Raw genomic sequence first — 24148 nt, 5'->3', positions numbered from 1 at the left:
TGAAAAATTATTCCCTCTTATTTCAGAGGAGGACATGGGAGACTTCCATGCTGCTATGGCAAATGCGGGACACGAAGATGACAGTACTGCAGCAAATAGTGTGGCCGTTCCTGACCTTGACTCTAGCGATGACCTTGAAAAGCCAGATGACCTTGAACAGGGTAAGGGCCAAAGTTGTAATGTATTTAAATCTCAGATTAATGAAATTTTGAAGTCTTGCTCTACATAATGGTTTACTGTGATCGTCTTTGTCTTTGATTTAAGCACTGGATTGAAAATCAAATATGACCTTGACCGGAATAGGATTCCTAAAAGATCATCCTTTTGTTTAATGTCATTTGAATGTAAAACTTTGATGAAAATTGACATAAAAGGTCTAGGATTTTGGAAGTGATTGAGAAACAATTTTTGAATGGCTTAAGTAATATAAGAAAATATTGTACATGTAACATTTCAGACTCACGATTGCGGGCTGATATTACAAGTGACCTTGACAATATAGACGAAGAAGACGAGAACAACTTTATTAGTAGTCATAGACAAAGCAAGGACCTCATACACACTGGTAAGACGGCCTAGTATAGTTTTTTGTGTATTGTTATATGTATGATGTCAAAATAAGTATAAATGTCCATGTAAAGGATGCACCCATAGATAAGATGCAGGCTAAAAAATATATGAACAATTGAGGAAAAAATAATCTTATACCATAGATAGGACGAGTGAAAATTGTAAAATCAGAGCAGTATTTTCATGATCTGGCAGCTCCCTGATAGTATGAACCACGGAAACATTTGCTCGAATGTGTTCCTTATTACCTTACTTTTAACAGGTGCTCCATTTCCCCGGAACCTGCAGCTGGATCGACAGCTAGCCAGCAGTATTCTTGTGAGCTGGCAGCCGCCTGATAATGTTGACCTAGCAGATATTCGCTCATACCATGTTTTCCTGGATGGTGACTTTAAGATGTTGGTACGCGGCAATGAACGAACCAAAGCACTTTTGGAGAATGTCGAGTCAAGAAAGGTATAATTTGCTTGACTTTATAGGCACTTAATTTGTAAACATTAAGTGAGATAGATAATGAAATGAAATCCTTTTGATTTAAAAAAAGGAAGAAAAGAACGATACGGTAAGGAAAATATATATAAAAGATAACATGGATATGCAGGCTGTTACTGAAAAGATTGAGTTTCCCTTTAAGGGCACAAATATTATAGGTTTACACTGGATAAAATTAATGCATTATTTAACTTTTTTCCAATGCATTATAATGTTTAATTATTTTACTTTATTGATTTTTTGTTTTGATCATTTAAGTCATATGACATGAAAATACATTAAAACAAAAGACAGTTTTTTTATTTATCGAGTTTAGCCAATATTATGCCCCATTAAATATGGTCTTTATTTCTACCATGTTTCAAATATTTGAAATCTGGAGACCGTTTTATCAGTTGTCCTAGTAACAGTTCTGTCAATGGAAGAACTGCACTCTTGAAATATCTTCTAGGTGGGAAATGGCTCCTGAAATTTCTAATAAAATGGCTCCAAGTTCATGTATGATTCAATTGCTAAATATGATATCTTCTCATTTCATTATCAGCAATAATATCTGCTTTTTACGTAATTGGCACAAGAAGATCATGTTTACGTATATTTTAACAGATTCATCGAGTGAGTGTTCGCTGTATCAGCTCTCAAGGGCAGTCACATGACAACCAATGTACCATCCTCGTTGGAAAAGGTAACATTGAAGCCTTCAACCTTCTAACAATTAAATGCTTCAATTATTCCATATTTATATTTTCACTGGGACAGTTAAAAGGAAAGCATTGCTCTTGTTATGTTACCTGGCTCTGCTTTTCATTTATCTATTACTATTCTAACAATAATTAATGCTTCAGTTCTTTAGATGTATCTATTTATATTAGGTTGTTGAAAACAAAACAAGCCTAATATTTCTGTTTTAAGTATAATTTGGGATGTTGACCACCAAACAGGGATACATGTTTCTTTTTTTAGTATCATTTGGCATGGGATGTTGAACACAAAACAGGGCTAAATATTTCTATTTTTAGTATTATTTGCCCTGGGTTTTTGAACACAAAACAGGGCTAAATATTTCTATTTTTAGTATCCTTTGGCCTGGGATGTTGAATACAAAACAGGGCTAGATATTTACATTTTTAGTATCATTTGGCCTGGGTTGTTGAACACAAAACAGGGCTAAATATTTCTATTTTTAGTATCATTTGGCCTGGGTTGTTGAACACAAAACAGGGCTAAATATTTCTATTTTTAGTATCCTTTGGCCTGGGATGTTGAATACAAAACAGGGCTAGATATTTACATTTTTAGTATCATTTGGCCTGGGTTGTTGAACACAAAACAGGGCTAAATATTTCTATTTTTAGTATCCTTTGGCCTGGGATGTTGAACACAAAACAGGGCTAGATATTTCTATTTTAAGTATCCTTCAGGGATGTTGAATTTCTATTCTTAATTTTCTTATCATACTTAAAGGTTTATTGAACTTATACTTCATTCATATTTTTTTGACTTAGGCGTTGCAAATTTGCAGAAATTATTTATCATTCAGTGCCCTATTTGGAAAAGATATTTTTATTTCTTTGTTTTGTGGTGCAGACTTGCAGAAATTATTTAATATTCAGTGTCCTATTTGGAAAAGATCTTTTATTTCCTTGTATTGTGGTGCAGACTTGCAAACATTATTAAACAACCAGGCTTAGGGTACAACAAGTTCCTTTTATTAGAAATGCAGCATTGTACCGACTGACATTTTTTTCACTCATTTAGATCGCTAGTTATGATGTTGCATAATGTTTACTGGCGTCCTCGATACATTTCAACAGTCGATTGAAATTCATCTCTACACGCTTTCCGAAATGAATAATTTAGTATCAATGAAGTTTTCTGTCCAGATATGCAAATTCAATATGGAGAATCTTGTATAGATATGCAGGTAGTTCTGGCTTCATTTATTGGGTAAACAATTGATTTCATATCCATTAGCTGTAAATTAAAACTGGAGTGATTAATTACGTGTATAGACAGTGAACCTGAGCAGGAAGTTGGACACCGAAACGTGACATATGATGATTATCTTAATGAAGAATTAATGACTTTGGTGTTACATGATTCTAGTTATTATCCTCTGTTACGAAGGTTTTATAACGTTTTGTTTATTAAGTAATAGATCTCATTTGGTTCTATGTCAATGTAAAAGTTATTAGTTATTTTGTTGGGTTACTAAACCATAAGGCAAAAAAATAGAGACTTCAGAAACTTTTAAATGATTAAATCGGAATCCATTCATTGATCCAATTGGCGTAAACAATTATACTTTTTAAACTAATGTACATGTATATTGTCTCGATTTTTTATTATATAGATCGATATTTCCATATGGAAACAGGTATAAGAATGAAATTAATTTTTGTTTTTTTAATTCCCTATTCTATAAAAATTGCTGGTAAAAATTAAACAAGTGTGTCACCTTAATTAGAATCATTCACATCCATTCCTTTATAGTAGAGTCAGTGATAAATGTTAATATTATATATAATACATGTGTATAACATCTTGTGAGAGTTGCTTTACACCTTGTTCAATTTTGCAAGAATTTATAAAAAGGTATACTATCAAGAAAAGAAAAAAGAATTTATCCTGGAATAAGTTTAGAGTACTATTATATATAAGGTGCTAGCTTAAATTAGTTTTTTTTTCTTTATTGATTTATATTGCTAGTTTATTGGTATAGAATCATTTGGTCAGACAAATTTCATTGGGACGGCAAATTTTGGAGCTTAAAGGTTGGAAGGTTCATGATATCATAAATATATTATATGAAATCAATATTTTTGTCTCATTTTCTTACCAAGTACAATAGTAATGGTTATCACGCTAACATCACATTACGACCACCCTCAGAGATTAGCAACAAGGTTTAACGAAAGAAAATACTGAATCTATGTCCGTGCTGTTTTTCCAAGGTTATCATGTGACCAGTTTATCCCTCCATTGAGATAGGGGTGGGAACGGTCGAAAATCGGAAAAAAAAAACATTCTGTGGCCTGTCTCTTTTTAGTCCAATTTGTTACAAAACAGGAAACAAAAATCATGATTTCATCTCATTTTCATATTCATACTAACCAACTTTTCGATATTTTAATATCTAAAATGTACCTAACACAGTAACACATTTCTCCCGCCTTTTCCTGCCCGAACAGACGTGATCCCTGCACCATTTGATCTGCGTGTGTTCGACATCACGGCTAACACTGTGACGATTACATGGACGCCTGGTGACAGTCGCCTGCATCACGCCATCTTTGTTAATAACGTAGAGGCTTGGGTCGCTAAACCGGGCGTTTTCTCTTATACTGTAACAGGTATAGAGACAGGCTTTTATAAATTTTCATTTTTATTTTAAGAAAAAAAAAGTAGAGGAATTGTCATAACCTTAGTGTTGGTGTCGTTGTTGGTGTTTTGTCGTTGCCACCTTTAAGCCTTAAAGATATTTACGAAGGCATTGTTCGAATTATAGTCATGTTGCCAGTGACAATACTCACATTTTGTACAACAAGGTCCATAACTAATAACTTCAGTCAAAACTCGCTATGTCAGAATCATTGGGACCTCGGGAAATACTTTGAGGAAATAAAAATTTGATATAACCGAAATACAAAACACATGTTCCTAAACCAAAACCATTTGAAAAAGGTTCGACGTAACCAGTATATCGAGATAACAGAATTCAACATAGCGAGTTTCGACTGTATATTTGTTTTTTTTTAAAAATACCCCTTTTGAAAAATGAAATAACTTAGATTTGGTCATTTCACCATTTGACAAAAAAAACCAATAAACAGACGAGCGTTTGGCATTCGCTCCAAATCTTCTTTTTCTTTAGCATCCCAAGTGGTAGAATATACATTTTTTCTGTATTTGCATGCTGGTAGGTAGCACCATTAATAAAGGTTTTATGAATTCATTGCTTAGCTTAAGCTGTGATTGGTTAGAAATTATATGATCTAATGAATAGTTTGTATAGAATAGTGTAATACAGGTACATTTATATTCCAGCTGACCATATAATGATTTAGATTGTTAAGCTAGATTTGTATTCTGATAAATGCAAGAAGTCAATTTGTTGAAACAGATGCATCTAGATAGATTTTTGTACTTTATATAATATATGAAAAACAGAAATATTTCATTTTAAAAATGTAATAAAGATGCATTTTACAATACAATACCATGCCATGTGATGCAATACAATACAATACAATACAATACATTGCAATACAGAACTATATCACGCCTCCAACATGAATGACGCAACGCCATTGGTCCGGGACTGGTCACGCGGTGACACCATATTTTTCCATATTGTGTCCCAAAATTTATATTGTACCAAAAGGGCGTCTTATTTTCCAATTCAAATGAATAAATGAACATGTAAACATGTAAACAAGCTGTCAATGTGATTTTTACGTTACTGGGTTAGTAGGTGACCCGATATGGGATATACAGGGCGCATAAAACCATATTGATATGGTTTCCTTTCCCCATATATCCCATATCGGAGTACCTCCTAGCTCCATAACTTAAAATACAATACAATACAATACAATATAATACAATATGGCATATTTTGTAATACAAAGGCCTTAAATAACATCTACAGTGTTTATACTGAGAATAATATTAAGTATAAGATTTTTTTTTAATGCAAAAATAAGTTCGGAATATTATTAAAAATTATGCACCTATTTATCATTAATTAATTGAATCATTCCTTATTTATTGGTTATGTCATAACTTAACTGTCTGATTGATAGAAATAATGTATATTATATGGCCGAGTATGAATTGAACAACATTAGCAGAAATAACGACCATGCAAAATATTGCTAATATCGTGAAACCATGACAGATGAAATTATCTATTATTTATTAGCAAAATTTGGCATTGTTTCTGAAGAATACTTGTACAGAATGCGGGAACACAGTTGCATCATTATCTTTATTATATTTATTTATGAAGTCAAGATGATCTATGATACACAATAAATATCGGTTTATTATGGCAATTTTATGGCAATCAGTGTTCTGACGTAAAAAAAAAAAAAAAAACACAACGAAAAAAAACCCACGACATTGATAAAACAATGGACAAAAAATCCGGCATCTGATTGCATTTTGTTAGAGCAAAACAAATTACTTCTTTCTGTATTTTTTTTTAGAAAAGATAAATTAGCAACTCATGTTGGTACAGTAATTGATAGATAAAAACTTAGATTTTTAGTGTTCAAGGAAAAAGGGTCATGATGAAAAAGTTTTTATTAACATTGTTGATAATTTCCTTTGAAATATTGTCATAGGTCTGATGAAGGAAATTGGTGAAAGCATCTTTGGTTAGCTAAAAATCTATGAATCATATTCAGTTGAAATATAGTATACATACTACCATAGCCAATATGCATTTGTGTTAGCAAGGCTCATAACTATGGCTTAAATAATCGTTGAGTTAAGTTTCATGACTGTCTTAGAAAATCTGACAAGTTTTGGCATTCCCTTGTGATGCTCTTGAGTCTACTACTGAGTAACGTTTTACCATGAACAATTAAAAATTATATCATATTTTCTCCGAAAAGGTTTAAGCCCTGCTACAAGTCATACAGTGAAGATTCAAGCCAAGGACATGGCAGGCCGGTTTGACAACAATGTGCGGGCAGATAAACTTACATCCACCGTGGAGTTTACCACTGATAAGGGGGGTAAGAAAGATCTTAAATATTCAAAGTTAATAAGGTCAACTACTGTATGAACTAAATGTATGACCTCATTTCAATTACTGAGAAACTAATGTGAACTGATCTTTTAAAATTGTCAACAATACCACAAATACAGTTAGTACAGAAGCTGCAATATTTGTAAATGTATGTTTCATTTTCAAAAATGAATGTTATAAGGGAAATACACAGATCTTGAAAACTAGTATTTAAAAACATCCAATGCCCTGGCAGTGTGATAACAGTATAATTAATTCTATACATCCTTGAAAAGTAGGGATTGATCTTAAAAAGTCCTTGAAAAGTACTTGAAAAGTACTTGAAAAGACTCTTGAATGTTTTCAGTGAAGTTCTGTGTGAAGTTAATATGTGATCAAGACTTTCAATCATTTTCGTAGGCTACATCTGTTTTAATTGCTTTTACACTATTATAACATGGGACCATTTCTTCCTTTAAGGAGCCCCTGAGCCCCCTGTCAATGTCCAGGTTGAGTCGGGACCAAAGGACGGGTCTATCCTACTGACCTGGCTGCCTGTTACCATAGATGTAGCAGGATTCTCCAATGGTGCTCTCGTTGCTGGCTACAGTGTGTACGGTGACGGCAAGAAAGTCAAGCATATTTCTGGTGCTACAAGTATGTAGTCAGTTTCAATGATTTTATAAGCTTCTTGGTAATTTGATGAAAAAACATAAAAGTTTCATCATTGCCTTGGCACCAGTATCATTATATTTATGATTCATTTTTGATTGTTCAGCACTTTTTTAAAGTTAAAAATGTTGTTAACGCAATTGTTAATTTTCAAAAATCTTGACTGCTCTGGAAGGTTCATAGATTCACTTGTTATCTGCAGTATTTCTTACAAGACTTGAGGCAACTGTTTCAGCTGTACTTTCCTTATGCAAAAATATGGACACATCATAAACTATTTCACCTTAAAAGTTAGAAAGTGTTGTTAATCAGGTTGTTAACTTTAACAATCAGCCCCTAAAAATGCTTAGCACAAACATAGTGCGTTATTACTCTGATGGTCACTCTGATAATTTGTGATGTTCTGATGATTGATTATAATCGAAACTTGATTGGTTGGGCCTGAAATTGGTGACAATTGATTGTTTTTGGTCATAATCGATCATTGGTTCAACCGGCGAGTTGTTTTTCTTCTTTCCTCTTGTTATTTGCGTTCGGTTAATGTCTGCCAATTTTTTCTCTGAGTTTCATACATTCAGAAGTGTTCAGTTGTGTGTTCAGTTGTTATTGTTAACAAAATTGCTTAAAGCAACAACAACACTTAATAATAACTTTAAACACACTTATTCTATAAGCATAGTTAATGACAAGGAGTTATTGCACAAGCATAAAACTAAAATTAAGGTCTTGTTAAAAAAAAAACGATTGTAATATTGATAATCAGTAACTTGAGTGGAACCAATTATTATGTCTCCCCCTCTCTGGGGGAGACATATTGTTTTTGCCCTGTCCGTCAGTCCGGTAGTCCGTCAGTCCGTCAGTCCGTCCGTACGTCACACTTCGTTTCAAATCGATAACTGGAAAACCGCATGACCTAGGATCACCAAACTTGGTAGGGAGGTTGGTCGTGAGGTGTAGAGGATCCCTATTGTTTTTGGGGTCACTAGGTCAAAGGTCAAGGTCGCAGCGACCCCCAATATAAAAACATTTCTGCTCAAAATCTTGAGAACGGTTTGACCTAGGTTCACCAAACTTGGTAGGGAGGTTGGTCATGAGGTGTAGAAGATCCCTATTGTTTTTGGGGTCACTAGGTCAAAGGTCAAGGTCGCGGCGACCCCCAATGTAAAAAACATTTCCGCTCAATATCTTGAGAATGGTTTGACCTAGGTTCACCAAACTTGGTAGGGAGGTTGATCATGAGGTTTAGAAAACTCCTATATTTTGGGGGGTCACAAGGTCAAAGGTCAACGTCGCTGTGACCTCTAATGTAAAAAAATATTTCCGTGCAATATCAGGAGAATGCTTTGATCTAGGTTCACCAAACTTTGAAGTGAGGTTGGTCATGATGTCTAGATGATCCCAATTGTTTTGGGGGTAACAAGGTCAATAGTCAAGGTCGTGGTGACCTTCCATGTAAAAATCATTTGCGTGTAATATCTTTATGTCTCCCCCATTCATGGGGAGACATATTGTTTTTGCCCTGTCCGTCAGTCAGTCCATCAGTCTGTCAGTCAGTCAGTCAGTACGTCACACTTCGTTTCCGCCCAATAACTATAGAACTCTTAGACCCAGGAACTTCATACTTGGTATGCTAGTTGGTCATGACTAGTAGATGACCCCTATTGAATTTGGGGTCACTAGGTCAAAGATCAGGGTCAACGTGACCTTGAGGTGAAGAAACGGTTTCCACTCAATAACTAAAGATCCTTTGGGTCCAGGAACTTCATACTTGGTATGCTAGTTGTTCATGACTATTAGATGACTCCTATTGATTTTGAGATCAAAAGGTCAAAGGTCTAGGTTACCTTCAGGTAAAAAATGTTATGTTGGCAGTGACCTTAAGCTTAAAAATGGTTTCTGCTCAATAACTAAAGAAAGCTTGTACCCAGGAACTTCATAGTTGTTCATGACTAGTAGATGACTCCTATTGATTTTGAGATCAGTAGGTCAATGGTCAAGGTCACCGTGACCTTGAGGTGAAGAAACTGTTTCCGCTCAATAACTAGAGAACGCTTGCAACCAGGAATTTCATACTTGGTATGCTAGTTGGTCATGACTAGAAGATGACCCATATTGATTTTGAGATCACTAGGTCAAAGGTCAAGGTTGCCATGACCTTGAAGTGAAGAAAAAGTTTCCGCTCAATAACTAAAGATCCTTTGGTTTCAGGAACTTCATACTTGGTAAGCTAGTTGTTCATGACTAGAAGATGACCCCTATTGATTTTCAGATCAAAAGGTCAAAGGTCAAGGTTACCTTCAGGTAAAAAATTATACGTTGGCGGTGACCTTAAGCTTAAAAATGGTTTCTGCTCAATAACTTAAGAACGCTTGTACCCAGGAACTTCATTCTTGGTACGCTAGTCGGTCATGACTAGTAGATGACCCCTATTGATTTTGAGATCAGTAGGTCAAAGGTCAAGGTTGCCATGACCTTGAGTTGAAGAAATGGTTACCGCTCAGTAACTAAAGAACACTTGCACCCAAGAACTTAATACTTGGTATGCAAGTTGGTTATGTAGATGATCCCTATTGATGTTGTGATCAGTAGGTAAAAGGTCATGGTCACGATGACTGTGAGCTGAAAAATGGTTTCCAATCAATAATTGAATAACGCTTGCGCCCAGGAACTTCATACAATGCAAACTTCGTTTACATTTTCCATGATTAATCAACAACACTTTCTTCTCTTCACTATTTAATATAATCGAATAAACCAAACTTCACTGTTGGTTTGTCTCTGTCCAAAGTTACAAATTTCATGTCCATCATTTATTTTTTCTCAGCTACGACCACACAATAGGGGAGACAAGCGCTTTTTCAAAAAAGCAATCTCTAGTTGATAATTAAACTGGAACCAATTCCCTTCACAACTGATAATAATTTATTTTTTTCAGACGATCACTCCATCTTGGCCCTGGATGACTTTGCAGGCCAAGCCCCAAAGGAGCTGTACGTTGTCACGGTAACTCAAGGAAAGATTGAGTCGGAAATGTCAGAGGTTGTCCGTCTGCCGGCTAATCTTGTGCAGGAGTTGACCAATGGGGCGGCAAAACCGTTTTCTGACAGTCCAAGCAGGACACATGAGGTGATTATGTTTCTTTTTATAATTACATCTGTTTTGGGAAGAAAATTTACAAGGTACTGTCATACCTGGTTCTCTGATTGTCATCAGCAGCTAAGGCGGTGGAGATAAAAAAAATGGCAACCTAGACAACTAAAGTGAGGTAATAGCCTAGATTAAGCCCCCAGTAGACTTGGGTTTCAGTGAACTCGTGCTTCACTGACCGTTCTAAGGTGGTTATCCCATCATTTATCAGTTTAGAAATTTTGATGCCTTTGTGGTCTGTTTGAGCTGTTTGTTTTTGTGTATGTGGTGTTTAAAATTTGGACTCCATACACTTTGACCAGCTCAATTGCGTTCATATCCCCGATAATGACATCAACCCCGCAATTCATTACTTATATTTACACTAATAGGTCCTGATTTCATTCAAGAATTGTTAAAAAATACTTTGTTTCATTTAAGAAAACCATTCATTAATCCTTTCTTACCCAGTCTGTAAATAGAACGACCCGACTGTAACCGGAAACATTTTTTCAAATGACGTCACAATAACGCGGGAAAAGATCAACCACTTGAAATCACTTTTAAACGTAGAATTTAAACACTTTTGGCAACAATACATTTAAAATATAATAAATTACCACTTTCTTAAATGTTGATTAATATTTTACAAGACCTGCTGATACGATGCAAACAATAACAAGATCAATACTTTTCATGTCTATAGTATGCGATGAATTGCGATCCGAACATGTCCGAAGATGTTGCGTTCATCGATTGATGAATGCATTTGCCGAAAGGCAGTTCATTTAAGGAATGGAAGTTGAGGTGTAAATATTGTCGTTTGGCCATTGCCTTTTGCCTCTAAACCTTTTCCACTTCTAGGTTTATCCCTAGTTTTCATTGTATTATTGAAAGATATGTTCAATATATTCCTATGAAACTTGGTACATATGAACCACAAAATCTTATAGTTAATATGATGTAAGCAAACATTATGACATCATTAAGTTTCTTGTTTCTGAAAACAGAACTGCAGTTCTTTTGTTGTGATGTGTTAGGGTCATTGAGTTTTTTTATGGTAATTTACATTTCTTTTATGTTAAGATCATCTTTGATATGATTCAATATATAGATTGGTCAAAAATTGATGCCAAATATAGATTGTTATTTTTTTTACTATAAGTTCATTTTCTACTAGTATTGGTATGCACATGTGATCATCAAGTCCTGTAACTGGTGCTATAATATAATAAATCTGCCTGGTAAGCCCCCTTTATCGATAAAAAACTAAATGAAATGTACAAGCAATATTTGAATTAACTTTTCTTTTTTCAGAAATCACCTATAAACACACAAGACCCTTTGGAAAAGATAGACCAGGCATTTGACAAGCTTAACCAGGTCTACGAGCAGCAGGTAATAAATACTAGATATATATCTTGCTTAGACTTTTGTATAGGTTTATTGTGTTTTATAAGTTTTTTTTGTAAATTGTTCAGCTTTGTATGGTGGAATGGCCAGATTGGATATAGAGATGATTTACTCAAGAATTATTTTTTATATGTTTCAATATTTTATGGATATTTTCAGCATAGAGTTGGACGAATTTGAATAACATTTTGTAGAAAGTTGTATATTGTGACTAGATTAACAGTTACTAGTGATTAACCACTTGGCTATTGTTTTTAGGGGCTTATTTTTCATGATTGTGAAATAGATTTTGTATATATTCCTTTTTAGTAGATAAATATGTACATGTATCGTAATACAGTCGAACCCTGTTGGTTCAAACTCGCTTGGCTCGAACCTGTTGACTCGAACTAGATGTAAAGGGTCGATTTCCTTATACTGGAGGAAAACCTTCCCGCTTTGCTAGAGATTTCCAAGGCTCGATGTATTTTTGCCGGTCCCTCGGAGCTCGAGTCAACTTGGTTTGACTGTATGTAACTTAGTTTTGAAAACGCTATAAGATGATACCTTATTTCACGCTTAGTTTTCAAATTACTAAGATGACACCTTATGTTTCCGCCTTCAGCCAATATCACTACAGCCAGCAACTACCAATTTCCAAGAACCGTTCTATGACAGTAGTTGCTCTGAACTGTCAGATATTCCGGAGGTTGAGGAGCCATCCTCTCCAGAATCGGCCAATGAAAACCCTCCTCTCAAAGATACTTTGAAATCATTGGTCAATGGCATTTCAAATCTGTCCAATGACAGTTTAGACTTTGAGGAAATATACCAAAGAAATCTTACTCAGGTTAGACACATTGGGTGATTATTTGCCATGCAACTGAGTGGTTTTGGGTCCCCCCCTATACCTATTTCCGCGTGTGCACACGGCATGATGGGTAAAAAAAGGCGTGGTTTAACAAAATGGTGGTGGTGGTACGTTATGACCTGACTTTTAGTATGATAAGACCTGAAAAGTTACATGTATCATATATTATAGGACTTAAAAGCAGAAGTAGTATGATTTATTATCAGATAAGCTATGAATTTGGAGAATAATGCTTGTTGACGCTAATTGCAATACTTGTGTGTCTTTTGACCATGATTAACAATGATTGCATGTGAATGAATATTACATTAAATGAATTTCGTTTAACCTTGTAATACAGGGTATAATACATATGGGAGTACATTTTACTCGATAATGCATATAATAAAATATAATTAATACATCTACATATGTATATATATATATACACGTATATTCATATAATTTATAAATGCGCTAAATATGTACATCAACATCTATATTGCATTTAATGCATGCATGCATCTTTCATTAATGCTTGAAATTGTAGAAACTATTATAGTGCTCATCCATTATTTCCCCACATGAATGTCATTTAATTAATTCCCTGTGTGATAACTAACCTGTTTTTCACAGAAACGTTTTTATTTTTCACAACATGTGTGTTTTAAGAATGAATTTTGTTTATCCCCTTAAACTATAACCAGAGTTCAGTTTTTAGTTTAGTTAGTATTAATTTACTTTGTAAGTGTGGATCTTGTTTTCAGATTGTTTTTCTTGGAGAATAATTTTGTTCAGTTTTGTTTAACAATTGTCCTTGTCGCGGATTCCGTCTGTTGCTTCATTTTACACCATGCAGTTAAGCCAGGATAATTCAGCTCCTGATTTAGCACAATGAAGCCATGATTTAAACTATCCAGAAACGGATAATCTTTGAAAAGATTTTGGTGCAAATGAGGCCATTTTAAAATGGAATCCGCGGAAAGTCTATTCTAAATAGTGTGTGTACGTGTAGCTTGATAATTCGACTTTCACTGTAACGATAATAAGTAATGTTTGAGCTGGAGACTAGTGTAGAAACATAACAATACCAAACCGCATGTACAAGTTAAGTTGAAGTCCTAAACAAAATGGCTGAAGAAATTGCCTTTAGCTTAAATCTTCCTGAACCTTTTTAATTGTGTCTCAAAGGAATAAAAATGTGAAAATGGTCTGATACATTTCCGATGAAGAAACCTTGAATGACCTTGACCTTATTTAAGACAGTAAATAAAAATGCTGAGAATTATTTGGTAAGGATAAATTTCTTTAGGATGTACTGAAATAGGCTGTCTGTTGTTTGACCTTAAAAAGAAAATAAATGTCTTGACAAACTGTAGGCTTCAGTTTACAAATTTGTAATCTTTATATTGACCTTGACCTTGCAAATAATGTTCTCTTTATATTGACCTTGAAAATTAGTAATTTTTATATTGACCTTACAACTTTTGTAATCTTTATCATGACCTTGCAAATAGTGTAGCCTTTATATTGACCTTGACCTTGTTATTTACAGGAGCAGATAGCTGAGAATTCTGGGACCAAGTCTCCATTAGCAACTAGTCAGGCCACACCCAAGAAGTCCCAGCCCAAAGGTGAAACAGGTCCCACACAGCAAATGTTACCGCAAATTGGTAGGTTAAAGTGTATTTGGATGGATTAGCCAATCCAAATCCTAGCATCTTGGGTAGCTTGACTTTAGTCTCAGTCCTTCCTGAAGTTCCTGAAATTGGCATCTTCTTATTGTAGCAATGTCAGAATCCAATAAAAAAGTTCTTGCATCAAATACATCCATTAGAAATTTTTTTTATTATTCCATGTAGGCGTTTTGAAAATTACCTTAAGTTGATCTCAAGAATTTAATTCTTTTTTCTTTTACAGAAATAACCCAAGAGAGCAGTGTAGCGAGAGACCATAAGGAATATAGTGCCACCAATGATAAAGTGTTTGCAAAATCTGACTCCAAGGGGAGCTCTAAATCCCCAAATCATGAAACAAATACAGTGAAAGACAAGTATAGTTCCCATATGGATAATCGTGATGGATATCGGGAAAATGTGAATAGCCGAACACATGGCGATGATTATGATATTACAGACAGGGGAAGTTTAGACCGTATTAGTGCCAGTCAGAGCGAGCCTCATTCTGATCATAGACATACCAAGAGTGTGAGCCCGTCACGTAACAGTAACAGCCCACGGGCTCAAGAAAGTCCTCGGACTCGGGAAAGCCCTCGAGAGCGTCAAGATCACAGTCCGCAAGATCGGAGAAAAGATGGTGTCAGTCCTCGATCAAAGGGCAGACAATCCGCCAAAAGTCCAGTGCCTAGTCCTTCCCAGTCGAAATCAAATAAGCCATCATCTGGTTACCAAGGTGAAACAGAAACCTTAGAGCTTTCAAAAATATCCTCCATCGAGAAGGAAGGGGATATTTCAAACTTTCCAGAGTCAGACGACGATTCAATCACGGGGGAGATAAATCCTCCTGTTGACGACAGCCGGATAAGATTATTTGTTGCTTTGTTCGATTATGACCCGGAATCGATGTCACCGAATCAAGACTCTTTAGAGGAAGAGCTGCCTTTTAGGGAGGGCCAGATTATTAAAGTGAGATTTCAATATGTTTCTATTTGAACATAATGGATAGTAGCAGTAGATTTTAAGCTTGTCTTTTTTTTAGAGAAAAAATGTCTAGATATTGTCTTAGTCTTGGTCTGGTTGTTTTCGGGGTCAGTATTGTGTAAATACTTAAATCTAAGCCATAATTTGTAAAAATCAAGATATTCAAATGAAACTTGGTACACATGTTGCCAGAGACAATAGGCACATGTAAAGTAAGTCCCATAAGTCTGGCTTAAGTAAATGTAGAATTATGCCCCTTGTTTGACTGAAAAAAGATATGAGCATAGGTGTGTTATCCCAACACTCTTTTTTCAGTGTTTTTCTTGAAAATTGTAGCTTTCTATTTCAAAGCGAGATTCAGATATGATAGTATTTAGAGGTTGAGTTGGTGTGGTGTATTGGGTCTCCATATCTCACCAAAGTGATTTGCAGACTCATGAGAGACTTTAGCTCAATTGTGTACTATTAACAATCTTATGTCCCTTATAACATGATTAAAGCTTAGCACACGCTATTCAATACATATTATAGGAATATTTAGGAATTTTAAAAAATGCATAAAAAATTCAAATTTTAGCAAGTACTTAACCCTAACAAATAAGATACTGATGTAATACATTTTGAAAAATATAAGCCTGATTTTCTACCCAGAAAATGGACGAGGATTTGGTACATACCATGGCTGTTTGTTCAATAAGCTAAAATAATCGAGTATTAACTCATTAAGAAATAGTAGACTTAAAACTAACTCTTTTTCCCCCTAGATATATGGTGACAAAGACGCAGACGGATTTTACCGTGGTGAGTGTGCAGGACGTATCGGCTACATCCCATGTAACATGGTGTCCGAGATCCAGGTCGACGACCCTGAACTCGAGGAACAACTCATGCGAGAGGTCCAGGAAAACGGATCCTTGGCGAACTCAGCTATATCCGAACAGTTGTCAAGTATGTTCACTGCTAGTTTTGAGTCATATAGTTTTTATCTATAATATTATGATAGTTTGAGGTTTTAATTACATCATGTATTTAAATTAAGTTATTCTAGAATTACTCAGTCATCAAAATTTTGGATGAACAAGCCTGAATTCCTATACTACTGCTTGGCATTACATTTTTGAACAAGCCCTGCTGTATAAAACCCCCAAAATTTGAGCAAGCCAGGAAAGCGTTTTACTAGGGCAGGGCTTGTGGGCTTTTGATTATTTGGACCCCTGGTTACTGTGAAACAGGTTGTTACTTTTCATTAATCTCTCTTGTTGGCATGGTGTACACAAGAGTGTGGTCTTATGTGGGGGAAATCCGGAGAAAACCTGGTTTTCTGACCGCCAACCAAACTCATATGCCGGAAATCAAACCCAGGATGCCTTAGAGAGATGGAAGTGTAACATCATTTATGTATTTCATATAAACATGTGTAAATCAATGTTACAGCATCAGACAAGTACCTAAAACCTATCACATCTAACGGTGTACATTTGAGCCCGACGGATATGCCTGCAGCTGTGGGTGAAGTCACTGTACGAAGGACGATCGCCATGTATGATTACGACCCCCAGGAACTTTCGCCTAATGTTGACGCTGAGGTATGGCATGTTGTTTTATTGAAGTAATTGGCATAATAATAAATACATGATAATTACCACTGATAAAGAAAATTGCAGCCTGAGGTAAAATTCTCTCATAAGTATCATTTGTTATAAGCAGATATAATATTTGTTTCTAAATTAACTTAATAAATGTATATAAATAACAGTTAACTGATGTAAGCTATAATTCGGAAACTGCTTATATATTCATGTGTATCAGCAGTTCTATTGCTCTGGCTATAAAAGTACTTTTAATCAATTTATGTAGAAAAATACCAGCAAGCTATGACATGGCCTGGTGTTGAAATCGTTTTTGCACCATGTTTCACCGAGAAAACTGAATGAGTATTGGCAGTATTTGATGGTGCTCTCATGAAAAATCAGTGAGAGTCACATGATATGAAAACTTTAACTGCTTGCCTTTGAATGTTCTAATATTTTTTCAGGTTGAATTGTCTTTCAAAGCAGGAGATATTATCATCTGCTATGGGGAGATGGATGATGATGGTTTCTTCATGGGAGATATAAATGGGCGACGCGGGCTGGTACCCTCAAACTTTTTACAGGAAACCGGGGCCTCAGACGAAGAGGCTCTCGATTCAGTGAGCGTCGTAACACCCGCAAGGTCAGGCGAAAGTATCAACACTTCTGATTCGAGAAAGTCCGAACAATCTGAGAAAAATGATTCTAAAGTAGGTCAACTGGTCACATGACCAGGTCACATGGTTGCATGAATGGCACCCAACCCCTGTGGCTCCATCCTGTGATGAAAAACTTCTGCTACCCCCTGTTACCTCCCTTTGATAAAATTTACACTCTGTGAAAATAGCAATCTTTTAGGGAGAAGTAATTGTTAGCCCAGTCTATTTTTCACAACATGATGTTAATATTGTTATAGCCTTTGGGATTTTTTTGTCAGCTGAGTCTGGTGTCTTTATTGCGAATCATTATTGTTCAAATTATGTTCAAGGTTGTAGCCTTCGGGATTTTTGTCGGCCGAGTCTGGTGTGTTAATTGTGCATAATCATTGCTCAAATTCTGTTCAAGGTTACCAGGACTCTTTGCATCTTGGCACACAAATTAAATAGTGACAATTACGTTATGCACATTGCATGAAGCAAGTCCTGCCTTGCCAGCAAGACATAATCCTCATTATTCCCTAACATTGGCTGGGAAAACAGGCGTGCAGTTTGCATCATTCTGCTGACGTTGTTTTCATGGAAATTTACATAATAGTTTTTGAAAAAACAGAGTGTAAATACAAATGTTACTAAGTTATTATATCACGGTGTATCTTCGATATTGTATTATTTACATGTAACTATATATGAAAGGGAATAATTTCGCATTTTTCAGTGTCTATGATATAGAAATTATTCTTGATGATTCTGATCCCGTTTATTGGTATATTTATGTGTCAGGAAAATGGTCTGTTCTGGAAAGGTTGTTTAAAATCTGTTCGGAAAATGGTCTGTTTTTAAAAGTGTGTTTTGTATCTGTCAAAAAAATGTTCTGCTTTAGAAAGGCAGATTTTTATCTGTCAAATATATGGTCTGTTTTGGAAAGACCATTTTAAATCTGTAAGGAGAATAGTCTGTTTTTGAAAAGCGATTTTATATCTGTCAGGAAAATGGTCTGTTTTGGAAAGGTGTTTTTTATACAAAGGGAAATAATTCATTGACCTCGTCTATAAAACATGACTTAGATTGTCTCTTTGCCTGTTTTTTATTGTTTGTGACTAAACATTCTTTGTAATAGTCATTATTCTATCTGTTTATTTTGTTTTGGAAATGCTTAAATTTCAGTTATGAAGTTTTAATTTCTTATTTTGTTAGTTTTATTTCAAATTTGTTTTTATCAAAATTCATCCAATATAAATTGCACCGAGAAGTTTATACCATATTCATGGAGCCACTTTCAGCATATTTTAATGTGTGTGCTTCTGTCAAAGCTTTTTTGCACTTCTTTGACCTTGGTTCTACTTCAACATGTATTTCATTTGTCGCAATTTTGTAATCATCTCAATTATATATTTTTACAGAATAACTTAACTAAACATTGCATGATGGGTATTGTCTGGTGTCTATATGTTGTTATGTGTAATACAAGGATAATATTTCATCCTTTACTATGAAGTTAAAATATTTTGCTACATGGTATCTCATTTTTCAAAAGGATCAAATTTTTAACCAATAAGTGTTTATTAATGTGAGGTATATATTACTTTTCAATTATTTAATTATATTTTTTCGTGTATGTTCATGTAGTTCTAATTAAATCAGATAAAATTTATCTTTCGAAAAACACAATTACAATTAGTTGTATTTTTTTCAAGTGTACAATTTTTCTCTCAAATCACATTGGTATGCATTTGATAGTTCATTGTAATTCTAAACTCATTATATCATGTCTGATGCTGTTTTTTTTCTGTTTTCATTTTTGTCAAGGATAGAAAATTTAAGCGAAAGCGAGGAAAGTTTGCTTTAAGGCGATTCATCCCAAAGGTTAATCATGTAATGTCTGTTGAAGATTTCTGCAGTTTTGCTACAAGAGCTTTTTGGCTATAAGAAATTCATTTGCAGATTATTTGTTTGAAGGGACAATTAAGTGTGGTTCATATGCGTGAAAAGCATTTTTAACTTGTCTGGGTTTATTTGAAGAAAAAAAGCTGAGATATTGTCATAGCTATAGTGACATGGTCATCCACGTTGTCCGGCAAAAACTTTAACCTTTAGCCGTTACTCAAAAACTTTTCAAGATATTCAAATGAAACTTGGTACTCATGTTGCCAGAGACAATATTTACTTGTATAGCAAGGCCCGTAACTCTACTTAAAAAGTGACAACAGACAAGCATATGCAGGGTGGTTGGGGTATGGTGGGGCTCGAGTTTAAAGTACTGCCGTTGACATGATCTGCAAATGAACAATAACATATATGTTAAAATGTTTTGTGTCAGAATCAATGTTTGTTAGTGACTGTCCCAGCGCACTGACATCAGTGTCATGTTTAACTACTTTGGCTTTCAAGAAAACATGGAGTGTGTATAATTATGTGTGTGATAGGGAAAGGTGTTATTTTGGTTGGCTACAAGTTTTATTATATGTCTGAATTGTATAAAGTTTTGCTAGTATCATAGTAAATATGTAGGGAATAACGCATACTTAAATTTTAATGTTTTCTATTATTATTATGAACTAGATAATTTATATCTTATCAAATTAAACTCTCAGTTTATCACCCTATAAATTGATCTTACAAAAGTTGAATTGTCTTATGATTTATTTCAATATCGCAAAAACCAACTTTAAATTATTTTTAGCTGTCATAATTACACATGTTTTCACACTTTTAACCCCTTCTTTTCAATTTTCAGCAGCACTACCCTCAACAACAACAACAGCAGCAGCACCAGTCAGCGCGTGCTAGCCCAGGGACGGGTGATTCCCCAACAGGCGTGGCAAACACCGGACTGGATCAAGTAACAGAAGACATCGACGACGATTTTGGAATGTCTCGTCCCCGCTCGCTGACGCCCGACGAGCTAAAACAGAAAAAGAAAAGCGGAGGATTTTTTTCAAAGGGGAAAAACATTTTTAAGAAGTTTACGAGATAGCAAGCAAAAAATGACAAAAAAAACAACAACGATAAAGGTGCTTTTTTGGTCACATAGTTTACCCATGACTAGCTTAGACTGAAAAATTGGCAACTGATAATTTCTAACAGGGGAAAGAACTTCTACAAATGTTCTGTATAGTAAATAATGAAAGAAGAGAATAAGAATGGGTATTGTTACCATTACAAGTTGAATTTAAAAATAATATATTCTTCATATTTGAGGTCATTGCATTTGGAATTTTTATTAGAAGTGAGTGAAGCTGATATATATGCGTAAGAAAAGTAAAAACAGTGATATTAGGTTGTTGGTACCCCTTAGATGAATGGTGATAAAATGCATGCTAAATTATTTTAAATATTGCAAAAGTATGTTCTAGACACAAGCTAATATTATATTGCAAATAATCCAGAGGCGAAAAAATTCCTGTCGTTTGACCCAAGTTGATTGCAAATAATCTTAAGACAAAAGATTTCCTGTCTTGTGACCATGTTGATTACAAACAAGCTGATTGCAAATAATCTCAAGAGAAAATGTTTCCTGTCTTGTGACCCAATTTAATTACAAATAATCTATAAACAAAATGTTTCCTGTCTTGTGACCAAGTCAGGTGTGAAACATTCCTTCTATGTGACAGTATTTTGATGCATTGTAATTTTTCACGATGTTATGTAACGTTATGTGCCAGTAGATCTGAACTCTTCAAATTGTGTTGTTTCATTGTTCTGCATTTATTTTGTTGTTTTGCCGACCAATTTAGATATTACATTTATATAAAGTTGAGATCGTTAAGTGTTAAATATGTTTGTTAAAAAAAGAAAGCGACCTGTGACACTCTTTATATCTTGTCTTTTGAATAGATTTATGAAATTTGTTTCCTAAGCTGAAAGTGTAAGTAAAAAAAATTGACATCCGTTCTAAAAAAAAACTTAAAAAAATTTGATTCAGTTAAAAAAAATTTTTAATTGTATATTAGACTTAGTTGTTTTTTTTACAATGATAAAGATCGAAGAAGTGCTATAGTATCATCTCATATATTTTGTCAGTAATATAAAGTTTATGAATAATAAATCTTTTTGCCATAAAATCATGTAACTATAGCTTTTTGCTTAGTAAGCGTTATATAATATTATTCTAATTATTATATTATACGGTTTATTATAGAATTTTTGTCAAAGACTAGTGAAGTTTGCATTTTTTCTCTCCAGATTTTTGTTAGATTTGGGGCAATGTTTTTGATAGAATATTTGTCTACATGGAAACTGTGATATATCCGGCCGTTGTTAAAAAAACCCTGTTTGCAGTGGCTCTGGCAAAATTTATTATAGTTGGTAGTTCTGAAAAAACTGTCTTTGTCCAAGACTTTGTGTTTAATGAAGGATATATTCGTTTTTCGTGCATTTTACAATATGTATGCTTTGTTGCTATTTTAAAATCTATGAAGATCTTAACACGTCTTTGAAAATTTTCAAAAACTGTGTCCGTCTGCATGAACGCTTAATAAATATAAGTATTTTCATTTTTCTCTTCTTTTATTTTATTATTCTAAAGTAATGATGTAATATATTTCAGGTCAAATAAGGGAAATAAATCTGATATCTGCATTTAACATATTTGAAAAGGAATGATGGATATTCCAAATGTTGTTAACCATTTGTCAAATGACATGGCTTTTGTCCAATCAGAGTGAAGCAATAAAATAAGAAACGACATCATATTATGCCACTCGGTTCTTTTTGCACGGTTCATGCAAAATGTACATTGTTTTTATTTTTACTGTAGAAAAGACATGGGCAATGTAAATATTTAACATTAATGAGAGAACCTACAAATCCCGTTTGGGCCACTGCAAACAAGCGATGTTTTAATGATAGCCACGTTAGTTTTAGTTAGTCTGCAACCCCTTTGTCTTATTGTATTTAACATTCCCTCCAAAATGTGTACAGATGTTTAATATATTACGTTTCCATCGATATGGTTGTGTTAAAGTTTTTGTGACATATTTTATAACTTTAAACATTATGTGTAGCTTAATAATTTGGTTTATGTACGTTACCGCTAGGTCTGAGAGTTACTGCATAGAAATGAAGGTCCATAAAGATTTGTAATTGTATGATGGTATATGCGGGTAATATACCAATAAATGTAATGATTTTTTGCCCATTCACACACCACTGAGAAAAAAAGTAATAGAGAAAAAAGTGTAACTTCTTTTGCGAATTCAAAATATTTTTGTAGATGTTTCATTAATGTTATGTAAGATTTAGATAAATCTTTAAGTATATTCATGAATGTCCAACATCTGAATATTTAAATAAAAATGTGAGGTTTAAAGAATAGTATAAAATTATAAAAACAAATCATATGTGGATGAATTGTGTTGCAGTGACTTTAAGACTTATAAATGCCAAATGTTGCTGTATGGAGCATGTTTAATCAAAACATCTTGTTAAGTTTGCTTTAATATCAGATATATCTATGAATATTCTGTGAAAAAATGAGATAGTCACTTTAAAAAAAAATCATATCTATAGATATTCTGAGAAAAACAAATTGATTTAGTCACTTTAAAAATATTCATATTTAAAGATATTCTGAGAAAAAAATAAATTGATGTATTCACTTAACATTTATTATTGAATTATTTGTTCTTGTCTATGTGGCAATTGTGGTAGGATCATTTTCAGTTTTAAAGACATTCAGTATATTTTAAACTAGATGTTTACAAAATAATTAATGTAAGTCAGAGCTTTAAGCTTTTTCAGTTTTTTTAGGTGTTTTCTGAAGTCTTTTAGACATTTTTTTTTAAGTGAAAATTGTGTTAGAAGCTGTTAATCTTTTGCTAGTTGAGCGAGTAAGATTATTTATCCTTTTGAAATAATGTATTCTGGATGGCATTTAGAATATTAAGCATTATGTATTCGAAACAAGAAAATTACACATTCCTATTATTTGCATTTCATTGTAGTATTTAAGCAAGTGACCCGTGTTTTTGTCTGTTTGTACATTTAATCTTGTAATGTTTTGTATTGAATGCTTATTTAAGCATTGCAGAAAATAATAAATTATTTTCACAAAATGACTTGCATTCCATCTCACCCATTGCTTTTTCATCAGATCCAATAGTTATTCCATGCTTTGTGTATAACAAATGCACACGTTTTGAAACGAGGACCATTATGACCTTATGTAACCTTATATTTCAGCTCTACAAACTAGTTTTACAATGTGAACTTTGCAGATCAATTTTTCGAATATGAGAGCAATTGTAGGTCTGTTGTTAGAAGAACGAAAAGGATGTTGATGGCCTTGATATCATTGTTATGCATTCTTGTTTACTTTTGCTATAACTGAAATAACAATCAAGTTATTCAAAAGGTACTTCATACCCATACACATATGTATACCAAGGTCCACAACTCTTGCTTTAATAATTGTTGAGTTA

The 24148-nt window shown here is 34.0% G+C and overlaps 1 protein-coding gene across 10 annotated transcripts in view; it reads left to right on the top strand.

Annotated features, from left to right (window-relative positions):
• The window catches only part of LOC128231469 (RIMS-binding protein 2-like), a 147973-nt gene extending 124197 nt beyond the window's left edge, over positions 1-23776 (top strand). For 6 of the 10 annotated variants that reach the window (XM_052944335.1, XM_052944337.1, XM_052944334.1 and 3 more), the window contains 15 exons: positions 27-161; positions 458-565; positions 833-1026; positions 1669-1747; positions 4254-4415; positions 6684-6806; positions 7280-7456; positions 10407-10597; positions 11915-11995; positions 14395-14512; positions 14760-15484; positions 16264-16447; positions 16934-17085; positions 17535-17780; positions 20464-23776. In XM_052944335.1, coding sequence (XP_052800295.1) covers positions 27-161; positions 458-565; positions 833-1026; positions 1669-1747; positions 4254-4415; positions 6684-6806; positions 7280-7456; positions 10407-10597; positions 11915-11995; positions 14395-14512; positions 14760-15484; positions 16264-16447; positions 16934-17085; positions 17535-17780; positions 20464-20703 — 2915 coding nt within the window. In that variant the 3' untranslated portion in view covers positions 20704-23776. The remainder of the gene's footprint in view (positions 1-26; positions 162-457; positions 566-832; positions 1027-1668; positions 1748-4253; positions 4416-6683; positions 6807-7279; positions 7457-10406; positions 10598-11914; positions 11996-14394; positions 14513-14759; positions 15485-16263; positions 16448-16933; positions 17086-17534; positions 17781-20463) is intronic. The other 4 variants (XM_052944340.1, XM_052944339.1, XM_052944336.1 and 1 more) reach the window with 4 other exon arrangements.
• Positions 23777-24148: the final 372 nt, after the last annotated feature.

This window comes from Mya arenaria, chromosome 4 (assembly GCF_026914265.1).
Source record: "Mya arenaria isolate MELC-2E11 chromosome 4, ASM2691426v1".
NCBI lineage: Eukaryota > Metazoa > Mollusca > Bivalvia > Myida > Myidae > Mya > Mya arenaria.
This window is presented reverse-complemented; position numbering and strand designations above follow the sequence as displayed.